General features: G+C 34.0%; 1 protein-coding gene across 1 annotated transcript; it reads left to right on the top strand.

Annotated features, from left to right (window-relative positions):
* The first annotated feature begins 422 nt into the window (after positions 1 to 422).
* TCF20 (Transcription factor 20) lies at positions 423 to 10,510 on the top strand. Its single transcript, XM_051219441.1, has 6 exons — positions 423 to 556; positions 1,897 to 3,151; positions 3,865 to 4,274; positions 4,366 to 4,961; positions 7,049 to 7,142; positions 9,811 to 10,510. Exons 2-6 carry the CDS (start codon positions 2,079 to 2,081, stop codon positions 9,870 to 9,872), a joined length of 2,235 nt encoding a protein of 744 aa, XP_051065390.1. The 5' UTR covers positions 423 to 556; positions 1,897 to 2,078; the 3' UTR covers positions 9,873 to 10,510.
* Positions 10,511 to 13,643: the final 3,133 nt, after the last annotated feature.

Raw genomic sequence — 13,643 nt, 5'->3', positions numbered from 1 at the left:
AAAGTGTAGAAAGTAGTCTTGATAAGTAATAAACTATCAAAGTAATAAGATTTTCTCAGTAAGGAAAAATATCACTGTCATTAAATAGCACACCTAATTATTTTGGTAACCCGTTATGGTCCATAAATTAATAAAAAAATAAACGAATGGACAATTTTTACGTGCTCGATTTTCTCAATTCATCGCTTTTAGAAGGACTTTTAGGAATAGAACGCAACATTTCCCTGAGTAGCTACGGCAATTCATTCTTTTTATTTCACAGTAACTTTTCTTACGTTGCATGTAAACGTTAAATTAGTCATACATATCTTGATAGTAGAACCAATTATATTCAGCCGGAGGATTCGGGAAATATCGAAAATTTCACTTTTTGCCTTTCTGACATAGTGCTTGTTTTAGTTCAGTCTAGGTCACGCGCCAATTGTGTGGCGGCCACATCTATTGCGCGAGTACTGTTTGTGTTTCATAACGACTTCCTTACATAACAGTACCGAGTACTTGTTGATAGTCAATCTCGCTCAGATATATATTCACATAGTTCATCCTGGATCTTTTTGTAGGTTTAGTTCAATATTGACTGATGTAATCGTGTTATTCTTTTCATGCTTAACAATTGTTAACGGCTTTAAAGCCGTTATTTTTTTTATTTGGTAAGAAAGCGATACATTCCATCTAGAAATCTTTTTCGTCACATAAGCAGTAATTTCTATGTGCGTCTGCTTAAGAAATATGACTAGTGTGGTACTGCCATACTATCGTAGTATGTTATTTATATCCTTTTGATTCTCTTTATTTTCTGTCTTCAACTTTTTCATTACAAGATGCCTCTGTTGACTCCTTAAAGTGTAAGTTCACCTAGCGCTTTAAGTACTGTTTATCAGGGCATTCTTAATAAAGGTGGTTTAGCTGTCAGGTTAGAATTGTGCATTCATGTACAAGGATCGTTTTCATCTTGCTAACTTCTGCCACGTATTTGTAGTTAGGTCACAATCTTTTCATCAAATAACAAGAATACACCCACATGGTCCTTGTGTTTCGAGGGACCACACAAACTCAACCCAACTCCTAGTAAAGTAATTCAATATTCTTTCGAACTTGTTATTTTCACATTCAAAACCTAGATTGTTTTTAAACTTCCCAGTCTCCAGGTTGGTTTTGATCGCCGGGAGTTGTGAATAACGTGATAATGCTGCAAAATCTGCATGTTTGATGTTTAGCTTCTGAGGAAAGTACAGACCACACATTTGGATTTTCACATTCAAACCATACTATGTAACTAAATAAATTGAGTATTTAGTACATTGTGTGCCTAATGTCCACTACTTATGCCTTTGCGTCAGCTTAGGGTGGATATCTTGTCACCGTTTATATTTCACATGATTTTGGGATCCCTTTACTACTCGATATAGATGAGTTCATTTCTACAATACTCAACTTATCCCTACTAATTACCTTATCTCAAAAAAGCGCTTTCACAGACTATTCTCTTTTTAATTATTCGAAATGATTTGGTTCATGTTAATAATTTCAAACCCTTTGATTATGGGTTTTGTGAAATCCTTGCTTGTTTATAGTACGTTCTGACGTAACCTATATCATGAGGTATAGAATAGAAGTTTGTCTTCCATCATCCAAAAAGCGACATGTTTAGAATGTCTTCTGGGTTAATTACACTCAGCCCAACTTTATATCTTACTGCTTCACTGCATTGTAATATTCGTAACTACTCTAATCTTGATCCTAACCTTCTAAAATATTCATAAATGTAGTATCGTCAGTTCAACAATCCACTATTAGTTTTAAAGTGCGGGAATTTTTACGGGATTTTGTTTTAAATTTCACATATTACTGGCCTCCACTACCAATATTTATTAGAGTTATTTTTCCCTTTTACAGATTATACTAGAGTGGATTACCATCTCTTTCTACTCTCATTCTATGTTTCCCTGAATAGTGTTGTCAGGAAAAGAAAGCATAAATCATTCCATTAACTATAGTAATTTCTCAGTAAACGGGGCAGAATCTCTAAGATGGATTTCAGAGAGCTTAGTGAATAATTATGCTTACTCCTCCAAAGAATGAATGAGTCGTCAAGTCGTAACTCCCTAGTCGGTAGAAATACTGGATTGAATCCTAACGTCATGCGTGACAGTTTGCGTGTACTTAACTCTTCGTGTACTGTAACCACAACTACTCATGCTCTTGAAAATCGATCAAATTATCCTCCGAATCACGGGTTTTTATGCTCCGAAAATGGTTTCAATAAGTCTATCTCCACTTTTCCCAATTGTTCGGTTGATTCCTGCTTTCCTAGTCTCACTGTCTCAATGGAACAGAATTTGGTTACGGATTATTCTCAGTGTCATTCATGTGGTAGCTCCCCACCGCCTCCAGCATTATCTCCCGTTAGTTCCTCTCCTACTCATGGGAGCAACAACCAAAATAACCAACCTTCCTCCCCTTCTCCTCCAATCATAGTTGCTGAAATTCGAGGTCCTTCATCCATTTCATCTCAATCAGCTTCCGAGAAAAGCTCTCATCCCAGGGGTGCATTTAAAATGAATCAACATGCATCTCAAATTCTGAGTAAACCACCGAATTCTAGTTGCCCAAGGATAGCAAGCGATATGTTTATGTCTAGTTCCAGTAGTTCATCTTCGTCTACATCTTCCTCCTCGATTTTGAACGAGGCTAACCATTCTGCTAATGGTTTACCAATTCTCGAAAAAATTTCTATTGTTCTTGGTTCACCAAGACGACCAGTTGGCGAAAATTCAATAATTCGCGCAAATAACACTGATTCATCTTTAAAAAATGAAGATGCAAGACTTCCAAAGTTGGTTCTAGAGAATCATATCCATTCATCAAATAGTAAAGAAAACTCCCCAGAAAAGGTTGATGAACCCCTCAAAGCTGACTCGTCTGTTAAAAATGAAGATACTAAGTCGAATGTATTGAATGAAAAGTCTAAAGTAGCAACAAAACGAAAAACATCAGCTCGATCAAGACGTCGACCTAAATCACGAAAAATTCGAGGAGATTCTGATTCCGATTTCGAGCCATTTTCCCAGTCTCAAGCAGGTGGATCTCGTGGTAGAGCCGATGCCAGAGCTCTTATTCGTCGGGTTCAACAAAAAGTCAGCAATAAAAAGTGGGTTTTTTCACTCGTTTCAAACATATGTGTGCATGGTTTTTTTTACATAAATATTTAATTTTATAATAATATATAATGTATTTATTCAGGACTAGTTGTGGCTTTTATTCTGTCAAGTTTATCGTATAAGTGTGCCTTATTATTTTTGCTTACTAGTTTTTTTTATGTTTAATACGTTGTAGACCACCATAAGGAAAATGTAAAATAATGTTAACACTAATCCTAGAATTTAAAGCTAAAGAATAAATGAACTTCACAAGATAACACAAACAATTTCAGACAGTACACAGAAATTTTCTTACTTTCATTACATCTACTTTGTAAGGCTGATCTGTGATAGTGGAATGACTTTAGCATGTACTTAAGTTCCTCCAGGTCTTATTGAACTATTTATTCGGGAACCTGATATATCAAATGAAATAAAGCTGATATATCCACACTGCATGCTTTCACTCGTTGGATAACAAGAATTGATAATTACATTAAAAATCTGATAGAACAGACTAGTCTATATTATAACTATACTTTCATTCGTATGTTTCATTTCCTTAGTTTTATCAATTTAAAATTTTCAAATCTCCGAATTTTTATTGAAGTTCATAGACATTTAATGTCATTAATGCCTTTATTTATAAAGCAAGATCATCCAACAATCGAAAACATTTCACTTTGTAATATCTTAATTTGAGTTTATTCTCAATCGTTTTTAGATCTGTTGCTGGTGTTACATCTGACACTCCTGGTGGGACCAGTGCAGATATTGCAATGCGCAGAAAGTATTTAGAATCACCCTTTTTATGTCTTTGCCAAGCTGGAGGAACAGTTTCTAGTCTTATGAAAACTTCAGACAACTTCACTAAATACAATTGCATTCCTTCTGGATCTAAAATAGTCTGTAATAATTCAACAACTAATAATGAGTTGATTGATATGAATTCATCTTTTTCTGCCCATATAATTAACCCAGCTTTACGTGACTTGTCTGTTCAACAAGTTAATGGATACTTCTCTCATTGTACCATGCCTGTTAGTTGTCCATTCAAAGCTAATCTAACTGGAAGCGCATCAATTAAACTTGATAAACATGACGTCGGCATGGAATCTCGTAGTATTCTTACAGGTAAGCATAAATTTTATTTAGATCGTTTTCGTAACAGTGTACGTAACTTGTGCAGGTCACAACTTATGTGTATATACATTTTTCACCTTAGGTATTACATATAGACCTTCAGGACCTCTACGGGTACGTGACTATCAGTTCCCAACCTCAGTAAATCCTAATAGCCTTTGGATATGTGCCTTCTGTGGTGAAGATAACAATTATACTGAAATTGGTTGTTTATATGGTCCCTATTGGCTTACAGAAGCAGATATGAAGCAATTACCTTCAGAGTTCATCTATGATTCCACTAATGAATATCAGTCTCCTGATACAGTGACTCAGTCTAATACACCCATGACTCCTGTATCCAGACGTGCAAGAAGTATAGAAAAGGCAATTCGTTCTGGTGTAATTACTTCGACTACTACACGATCGGCAGCAGCCCAAGGACGTCCTACAGCTGCTAATACTGGTTTTCTTCGCCTAGTTATCAAAGCTTCAAATAGTACGATAAATAATGGTCACTCCCCGACAAAAAATTCACCCGATCTATCTAAGATAACAAACTCTTGCAGGCCTAGAGTAGGATCGAACGGTGAAGTCTGGTTTCATTTTGAATGTGTACTTTGGGCTCCTGGCACTTACGTGAACGGAAATGGTGTTATTGGCGGTCTTGGTGATGCATTACAATTAGCCCTTAATGCAGTAAGTTTTATTTCTGCGACACTCAGTGTAATCTCTTTGATCATATATGTGTAGAATACTTTTTTGTGACAATGAACACCTTTTTAATCGATACATAGAATTATCAAATTTTACAAACTGTCTTATTTACATCCAATGGAAATTTCACTGTATTTTACTCAGTAGAGCCGCTCTATGTTTCCAGCAAGAATAGCAGTGACATATCTACATCAATTTCACAAATTATTGTTATCTTAGTTCTTCAGGAGTGTTCTAACCATATAATTACTTCAAAGTTTAAAATTCATTTCATCGTGGACATCCTAGAAAGTGCACACTAGGGGATGACAGATATCAACTGATTCTTAATTTTCCCATTATTTCTGAACAGAGATATTTTATAGTGCTACACATTACCTTAGAGTTACACCACATTGGCCATGACAAGCTCATAACTTTGTCCTTAACTCATAATCTCACTGAATAATCAACCGATTTTTTTGTCTTTACTGAAGACTCGTGAAAAATCATCTCGTTGATTTAGATGCAAAATCATTGTAGATGGCTGTCACCCATTAGTCAATTCGATTAACCTCCAAACTTTACTTAACACTCTCTTCTCAAGTTATCAAAAAAGACTTTCTACTGTTTGACCCACCACGATTATGCGATCGTAGTTGTTGTTGGCCTAATGTCTGCCCGTTAACATGTTAAAAGGTATATTTTCAAGGTGAAATCTCATCTTAAAAAGATCATCTGACGGTTAAAATGATTTGTAACTTGCATGTTCTTATAAAGTATTTGAACGGGATCACATTCGGTACATTATAAAACGCGTATGATCACTAAAGTAAGACGTCGTGTATATCTTTATATCTAACCACAAGCTCTTCCCTGGAAAAAACCCAGTATAACAATAAATAGCTCTGTTTAATCAAACATTCTTGCAAATTCCCATTGGAACAGTTTTACTCAGTAATATTTCTTTGATGTCATCGTTGACCAACTTTGTACATATTTGAAAACTCAATAACAAGTGTTATTCGAAGGCATAGATAAAGTTGAATTGTCAGTGACCTATAAACTGTCTAGCGCAATTCTTGAATAATCACAACTCAGCTGAAAATTTTCATGGGGAATTTACGCTTTTACCAACCATTAGTTTTATATATTATCCTCTCTGTATTTTTTATAGCCCTACCTGACTTGTGTGTTAGTTCTATTTATTACATATACTGAATCAGTGACCCAATGGTTAAGACATTCGAATTCCAACCACTACGTTCCTGATCCGAACCCCACCGCACTTCAGTTCGGGCAAATTAAAAAAACGTTAGTGGGGACCAAACCATGACTCCGTCAGTTCATCAAGTCATTGGCTATTAAACCGATCCACATAGGTAGATACAAACTATCTAGTTAGTGTCTAGGTGGTCACCACAATCAAGTGGTTGGACACTTCGTGTGGTGTGCCTCAGGATAGGTGTTAACGGCACAGATACATTCACCTTTAATCTTCCTTTAGGTCTTGAATTCCAGTCTTCCTTCATTCACATTTGTTAACCATTTTCTCAGTCCTTATCCTTTCTTATTATCAATACTGCCACATTATTTCAATTACTATACTATTCATCTTGTCCTGCTTATGTGATATGATGGCTTTGACTAGCGCATATACGTCCGAGTCTCTACATAGATGATGACTGCATTCAGTTTGCACAGCCCGATAGTCTCACTAAACGTCACAATTGGAGTGTGTGTGTGACTCGGCCCCAAGTATATGAGTTCGTACCTAGTAATTGAGTTAACAAGTATAGAAAAGATTTAATTACACATAAAATCGTTATTTCGACGAACTCAATCAGTCAAACACAACATAGAACGGGTACTTATATAAATCTGTCCAAGCTACCATAACTCATTGGCACAGTCAGATGGCATCGTTAGTGTAATTCCCAAAGTGGTAGATGTAGTAACAGTATTAGTGGTAATCGGAAGTTTAGGCATCGAAGATACAGTTCCAAAACAATCTAACTTCGTTTAATTCTATCCTATAAAATAAAACTCTAATTCTGTTTAATTAATTTCATTTATTTTCCATTATTTAGCATTGTTCACATTGTCAAAGACCTGGAGCAATTCTAAGTTGTTGTAATCGAGGATGCAATTTGAGTTATCATTATCAATGCGCACATAGAGCTGGTAAGAGAGTAAAGTTAGGTGTTTAAACAAAATTCTGAGCTATAATAATATTTCCGATAATTTTTTAGACCCTATAATGTAGTATGCTAGGTTTTCCCATTCCTTTCAATCATTTTTTAGAATAATAGATTTTTGTTGTAATTTCATTAGAAATACTTTATCTTTGATGAAAATGTCTTTTTTAGTTTTCTTCTTCTTCCCTAATCACTTGTTTGTTCATTGGTTCGAATCTACTGGCTATAATAAAATGAACTCAATAAACAGATGTACATATAATTCGACAAGGGTTATTTAGCAGCAGAATCCAAGATGAACATTTCATTCTACTTGTTTGAATTTTTATTTCTTGTGTCTATTTGGGTTTATATTGCAAATAATATTTACACGTATTACTAACAGTTTCAAACATGAAAAAATCTCTCCAGTCAACTACTGAGTTGTGATAATAATCTCATCGTGTTTAACTGTTATTTCCATCAACTATAATCACTTCTGTGATTTATCATAGTACTTAAGTTTAATGGTTGTAGAGTTAGCATTCAGTAGTAGGTAAATAAACACAAGACGTAAGTGTTATTCATGGATCTTGAATCATATAATGCCCATTTTTAACTTTACTATCAAATTAATTATATGAAAATATTGAAATGTCCAATCAGTAATATATTCCAAATTCTACGAAAAGAAATTTTACACTAACACTTTTATCTTAATTTCAAGGCTGTTTGGTTGAAATGGTAGCGAATCTTCATCTCCTGAAGCAGTTGAGACATATTTATATATCCCGAACTAGCACTAACCTGGACGGAAAATGTTTGCTGTAGTTACGATTAGGTTGAAAATAAACTAGCAGCGGCTAATCCAAGTTTTAATGTCTGTCAGTGAAGTCATTGACAGTTAATAAGTGTCAGATGCATGGTTGAAATTCACATGATTGTCATAACCAGTGATTGGAGACATTTGGATGACATGGCGCTAATGTACTTTCTCCCTGTCTTCCTTTAGATCTTCAGTTTTAAGATTATCTTTTTCTGCCTATCCCACAAATTTGTCCTTATCAAATCATATTGTCTGTGGCTGGTATTTTCTACTACACATGATATCGTTACTACTTCTTATACTCGGGTATTTGGCTTGTTGCTTTGCTGATGTTGTTTGGCAACCGATGCTCATATGTCCCAGGTTTTATGTTCTCTGTGACTGACTAATTCATTTCATTGACCTATGTTCGATAACTGATCAGCAGACATATCTTAACAGACAGAGTCTACACAATTAAAAAGGTTTTTAAGGGTTCATAGTTCCTCTAGTTCTAGCAATGACATTTTCAGCGATTTCATCTCAACTTCCTTTGGTTTATAAATCAATACTCTTTTCTTCAACTTGGTTTACACTGAGATTATCGGGTTAAATCTCTATAAGGAGATAATTTATAAAGTTCCCTTTTTTAAAATTTCATTTAACTCTAATAGATGTTACAGTATTTATTCAAAGACTATTAATAGGCAGGAAAATGTATTCTATCAACTTAATTCACCATATCTCATATCCGTATATTGTTGATCATCACTATCTTTTGTTGTGGAATTATAGTAACTTACTTATTCCGAGAAGTTCGATGTGCATCATATTCAGGAATATTATTGGTACAAAAAATACGACAGTAAAATAATACAATTCCACTACAACTACAAAACCTATATTTAATACCTTTAATTTTTTCGTTTATGTCCATATGACATTTGTTATTTCAGTCATTCGTACAATCAATCGTATAATTTCTTTAGTAATTGAAATCTTCACATGAATCAGTTATCTTCTGGAAATTTCTTCTTAGCTTTTTTGTTGATCAAATGCGAGCTTGACAATAAAGTTAGTTTCAATAGTTGAAATCATGAGTCAATTAAAGCTAAGCCATCATAGAAAACCTGGGAGCACTGGATGGCCGTTTTGTCCTATTGTGGGTCTCCTCAGCAGTGCGCATCCACGACTACGTCTCGCGTGATCCGAACTCATGATCTCAACTACTGAAACTACTACAATCTCCACAAAACCCCTTCTGATACTAATAAAGTTAGTTTTATAACACTCAAGTATGAGGCATAATTTTGATATTAGACGTTTCGAGATAATCAATCGAAGGCCCCATCGAAATATATATTCATTTGTGTTGTTCAACAATCTAGTTGAAACGTGTACAGTGCATCGGTAACTGAAAAAAATCTAGGCATCATTAAACACTGCAACATTGTTTAGCTCATAAACAATGATTTTTCGATTAGATCAGGACTGATCTTATTGTCCAATCTTAATAAAATATTTTTCTTCGATGTTGCAAATTCAATCTAATAGAGGACTGATAAAATATAGCTTCTTTTCATTAACATACCAGATTGATTTCAATATATCGTTAAATTAAAAAAAAATTGAGTTCACAAAATGTGGAATACTGAGTTTGGACTTTGAGTAAATATTATCTTAATCCGCTTGATATCAGAAAGTATGAGTTTTATTCATTACTGAACTGTAGGTTCATTATAATCTCTTTTGATAAAAAATCTATCCTATATTCTCTCTCGTCAGTCAATCTCCTCCTCTATTAATAATTTTTTGTGTTTGTCAAGAAAGAAAAAAAAAGATTAACCTATAACCTTCTATTTACTTTTAGAATGTCATTTGGATCGAGATCAATATATTTTGCTGTGCAAAAAGCATCATATCTATTCATAGTCAGTTAATCCATTGGCATAACAACAGATACTTATTATAATGATTACGAAGTGTTTGTTTTTATTACTGCTCCACGTTTATACATCCTAACACATTTAGTTTTTTTTCTTCAAAAAAAGAAGCATTGTTTTGTAAAGATATCTTGTATATGTATGTAGTTAGATAGAGGTATGTTTGCACACTTTTTTTTTCTTCTTCAATGATATGATATATTGTATAGGGGCTTAATAATTATTGAATCTAAAATACAGAAATAAGTGAACACTTTCTTTCCTATCGCTTCACTACTTGTGAACAAACTACGATGTAGGAAGAAAGAAATAGTGATTGTACAGTTTTTTCTTCCATCTTCCTTTCTTTCGTTTTCATTATACACGTTTTGTTGTTTGTTTGTTTGCTTTTTACTCATACATGTACGTATCTATGCTCTTCATATTATTATTATTATTATTGTTATTTTTTTATTTTCCCTATTTCGACTCAAACTAAATCCGATAGTAATGATAATGATCATAAATTACAATCAAATCTACTTATCTATCTGATTTTATTCATGTATTTTATCAATGGAATTTGTTTCTCTATGCATGTATATCTATCTATGTATCAATTTATTTATGTATATGAATTTGTTGAAAGATTATGCCTTTTATATTTATTTTTTTGAAAATGTATATTTATGTCTATGGGAACAAGTGACAAATTGGTGAAAGGTTGGTGGGATTTAAGGAGCAGTTGATGAAAATATTTATACCTAGTAGCTTTTGTGTGCATGTGTGTGTGTGAATAAGTATGCCAAGTGTTACTATCCCTCTGAGTTTATTTTTCCCTCATTTTGATCTAGAAAATATACCAAAATAAATTGAATATTAATCATAGTGTATACGTGTTCTCAAATGCTGAGAGAAACAATTCCACTTAGAGTTGTATATTCTGATGATATCCAGTTGATTTTTCTAAATTACTACTATTCTTCTTTGTCTTATCTGTTGGTTTTCTTTCCAAAGTAGTATCCACTTGTATATGAAAGGTGTTTGTTAGTCTTGTTTTCTAGTTAATTGTTTTTACTACAATTGTGCTTCTCTTATTGTGTGTTTTTAATAAGATTACTTCTATGTGTGTATAAGAGGTCATGATATTGATATATATACTATAACAGTCTATCCGTTTACAGATTATGTGTGTCCAGTACCCGAGCTTGTTATATACTGTTTATTTGTTTGTAATCATGACCTTATACCATGGAAATTTTGTGTTTGTATTTATTTGTGCGCTAAATGAATTATTCTCAACTCCTACTTTAATATGGTGGACGACACTGCTTCTATCATCTCGTTCTCTGCTGACCAACTTGAGTAAGAATTCTAGGTTTGTGTAGATTTTTTGATAGAGAACCCAGGAAAACTAATTTACATACTAGTTAAGCCAATATGTATTGACCGAATTCAATGATCATCAATTACGAAATTTGTTACTCAGTAATTGTCACTTTGCATAAAATTACAACGAAAGTGCCTTGGAATCAACCAATTAATGTCATACAGGATAAATCAATGCAAATGAAAAAATGTCTAAAATCAGTTGTACAAACAGTAGCATTTGGGGTCGATTACATTTATTTGGTCACCTCCTCCCAAATAAAACTTCTAGGACATATCTGACTGTAAACTCTATTTATTATTTGGCGGTCATTGTACCATCATTTCTGGTGTGTTCTGTCTATATGTTCAGTAGCCTTTATTTCGTTTAGAAAATTGAAGTGGTTGTATTAGATGAATAAGATTGTTGAAACAAATAGGTTTTAGTTTTTATCGAACTTATGGATAAATACCTTTCAGTATTATCAGATTAAGATGTTTCAAAGAATTTAAGGAGTGGGATTAACATCAACGCTAATTAGCTGTGTACATAGTCATGATTTTCTATGGGACTAAATGAATAAGAAGTTCTTACGTTATCAGCCGCAATCTCAATGAAATGAGTCCTCTAACTGGAACAATCAGTTGCATCTAGTGTTACCATTTTATGAATAAGGTCAATAAGTAAGAAACATCGAAGGTTAACAATATTGTCAACTTGTTGCGTCCCTTAAGTTTCAGAGACTAAGTTTTGAGCCACTCCTGAGTTTGTCAGTTGCCCATCTTTTTCTCATCGACTGTAATGTTTGCACAAAAAGTAACTTTTATAATTTATGAGCATTTTCGAGTAAAGAGAAGTTCAATTATGAGAAGCTTGATACACCACAAATTAGCCTTCAGAGGTTTCCGACAACTGCATCAACCAATATTATGAATCAGTAAGGTGATGCTTAGGCCTCCGAACCGCACAATATAAGTTTTCTCCATTACAAATACTGAAATAAACTGTTCAGCTGACTGGAACTCATGTTTTCCTGTAAAAAGGTGGGTGGCGCATCAAAGTAATAAGAGTATTACAATGATTATGAAGGAAACAATTTCCTACAGATTCAACTCTAAGCTAATCGCTAGACTGTCGAATACAGAGTCTTGGTTCGGTCAGTCAGAACAAGCAAGCTAATTTGGCTAGATAAACTTTATCTGTTTCTAAAACATAAATTAACATCGTTAGTGTACAAACAAACAGTACGGTCTATTAATACAGGGAAAAACAGACAAATAACGTACCGAACAGTAGCCAAAGAATAGGGAAAATGAGTCAACAAAGCAAATATTGTTTTACAATGAACATCAAACTGCGATTGGTTAATAAAGAGATAGAGTCGCACAAGATCAAAGGGAGTTAATGTGGTGGTGGGCGTTTCACTTTATTATTGGTGTGTTCGTCTATCGATCACATTTTACAGCTTCAATGTCATGTATTATTGAAACATCATGAAGAATCTAGTAAATCAATCAGTGATTTGTTATAAACAGTCAGATTACGAATGACACGACCAACAAGATTTACAGGTTAAAATAAATCAGTGGCAGATTAAATGTGCAACTGTTGTTACATCTTCCACAAACAGACTGTTTTAAGATTCTAAAGACTAAGAAATGGCACCTAGGAAAGTAAGACCGTTTAGTGAGATGACATGGTAAACCGAAGTGAAACATCAATTGTAGTAGAGTTATATCACAGATCGACATCGGGGTAGAGATTATAACAAGGGAGAAATGGACTGGTTTTTTGTTTCTGCACAGTTCTCAAATGTGTACACCGACCATTGCCGACAGGGATTTAACTAACCACCCTGAAGTTAACTTGCTGTTGTTTTATCATCAGATCACACAGTTACAAACCAACAGTCGACATTCCTAATTTTAAACGAACATTCGTTATGGCATGTGTACTATCGAGTTCCACAGCTAGATACGCACTCGTTACCAACATAACTGAATTTCGTTACTTATAAGCTTCATTAGAACCTTGGGAATCTGTCTCGATGGAATTCAACAGTGAGGAATAGTTATAATAATAATGAGAGCAAACGTCTGTGTGTATGATCTCTGAAATGGTCTGGAAGAGGAGTCACGTAGTGAGACGAAACATCGCTTAAATTTCCACTGATTTTAAAATAATGTCAGCCAACGACGAATTTCTAATGATAATCAAACTAGTCTTCACAAAATCTTTAAATAATATTTAAACATGACTACGAAGAAGTTAATTAAATAAACAACAATAAAACTCCTTGAAATATAAGTACGAAAGTTTGTGGAGATCAGAGTAGTTTCGCAATTGACCGTCGTTGAATTCCTGGAAGCACTGGACAGTCGTTTGATAGTAGTATGAGAATCCTAACCCGTG

This window comes from Schistosoma haematobium, chromosome 6 (assembly GCF_000699445.3).
Source record: "Schistosoma haematobium chromosome 6, whole genome shotgun sequence".
In the NCBI taxonomy this organism is placed as follows: Eukaryota; Metazoa; Platyhelminthes; class Trematoda; order Strigeidida; family Schistosomatidae; genus Schistosoma; species Schistosoma haematobium.
This window is presented reverse-complemented; position numbering and strand designations above follow the sequence as displayed.

Excerpts from the sequence above, each read along its gene's own strand:
- TCF20 (XM_051219441.1), top strand. The coding sequence starts at position 2,079 with ATGAATGAGTCGTCAAGTCGTAACTCCCTAGTCGGTAGAAATACTGGA. Across the intron at positions 3,152-3,864 it reads CAAAAAGTCAGCAATAAAAA|ATCTGTTGCTGGTGTTACAT; the intron begins GTGGGTTTTTTC and ends AATCGTTTTTAG. Across the intron at positions 7,143-9,810 it reads TCAATGCGCACATAGAGCTG|AATGTCATTTGGATCGAGAT; the intron begins GTAAGAGAGTAA and ends ATTTACTTTTAG.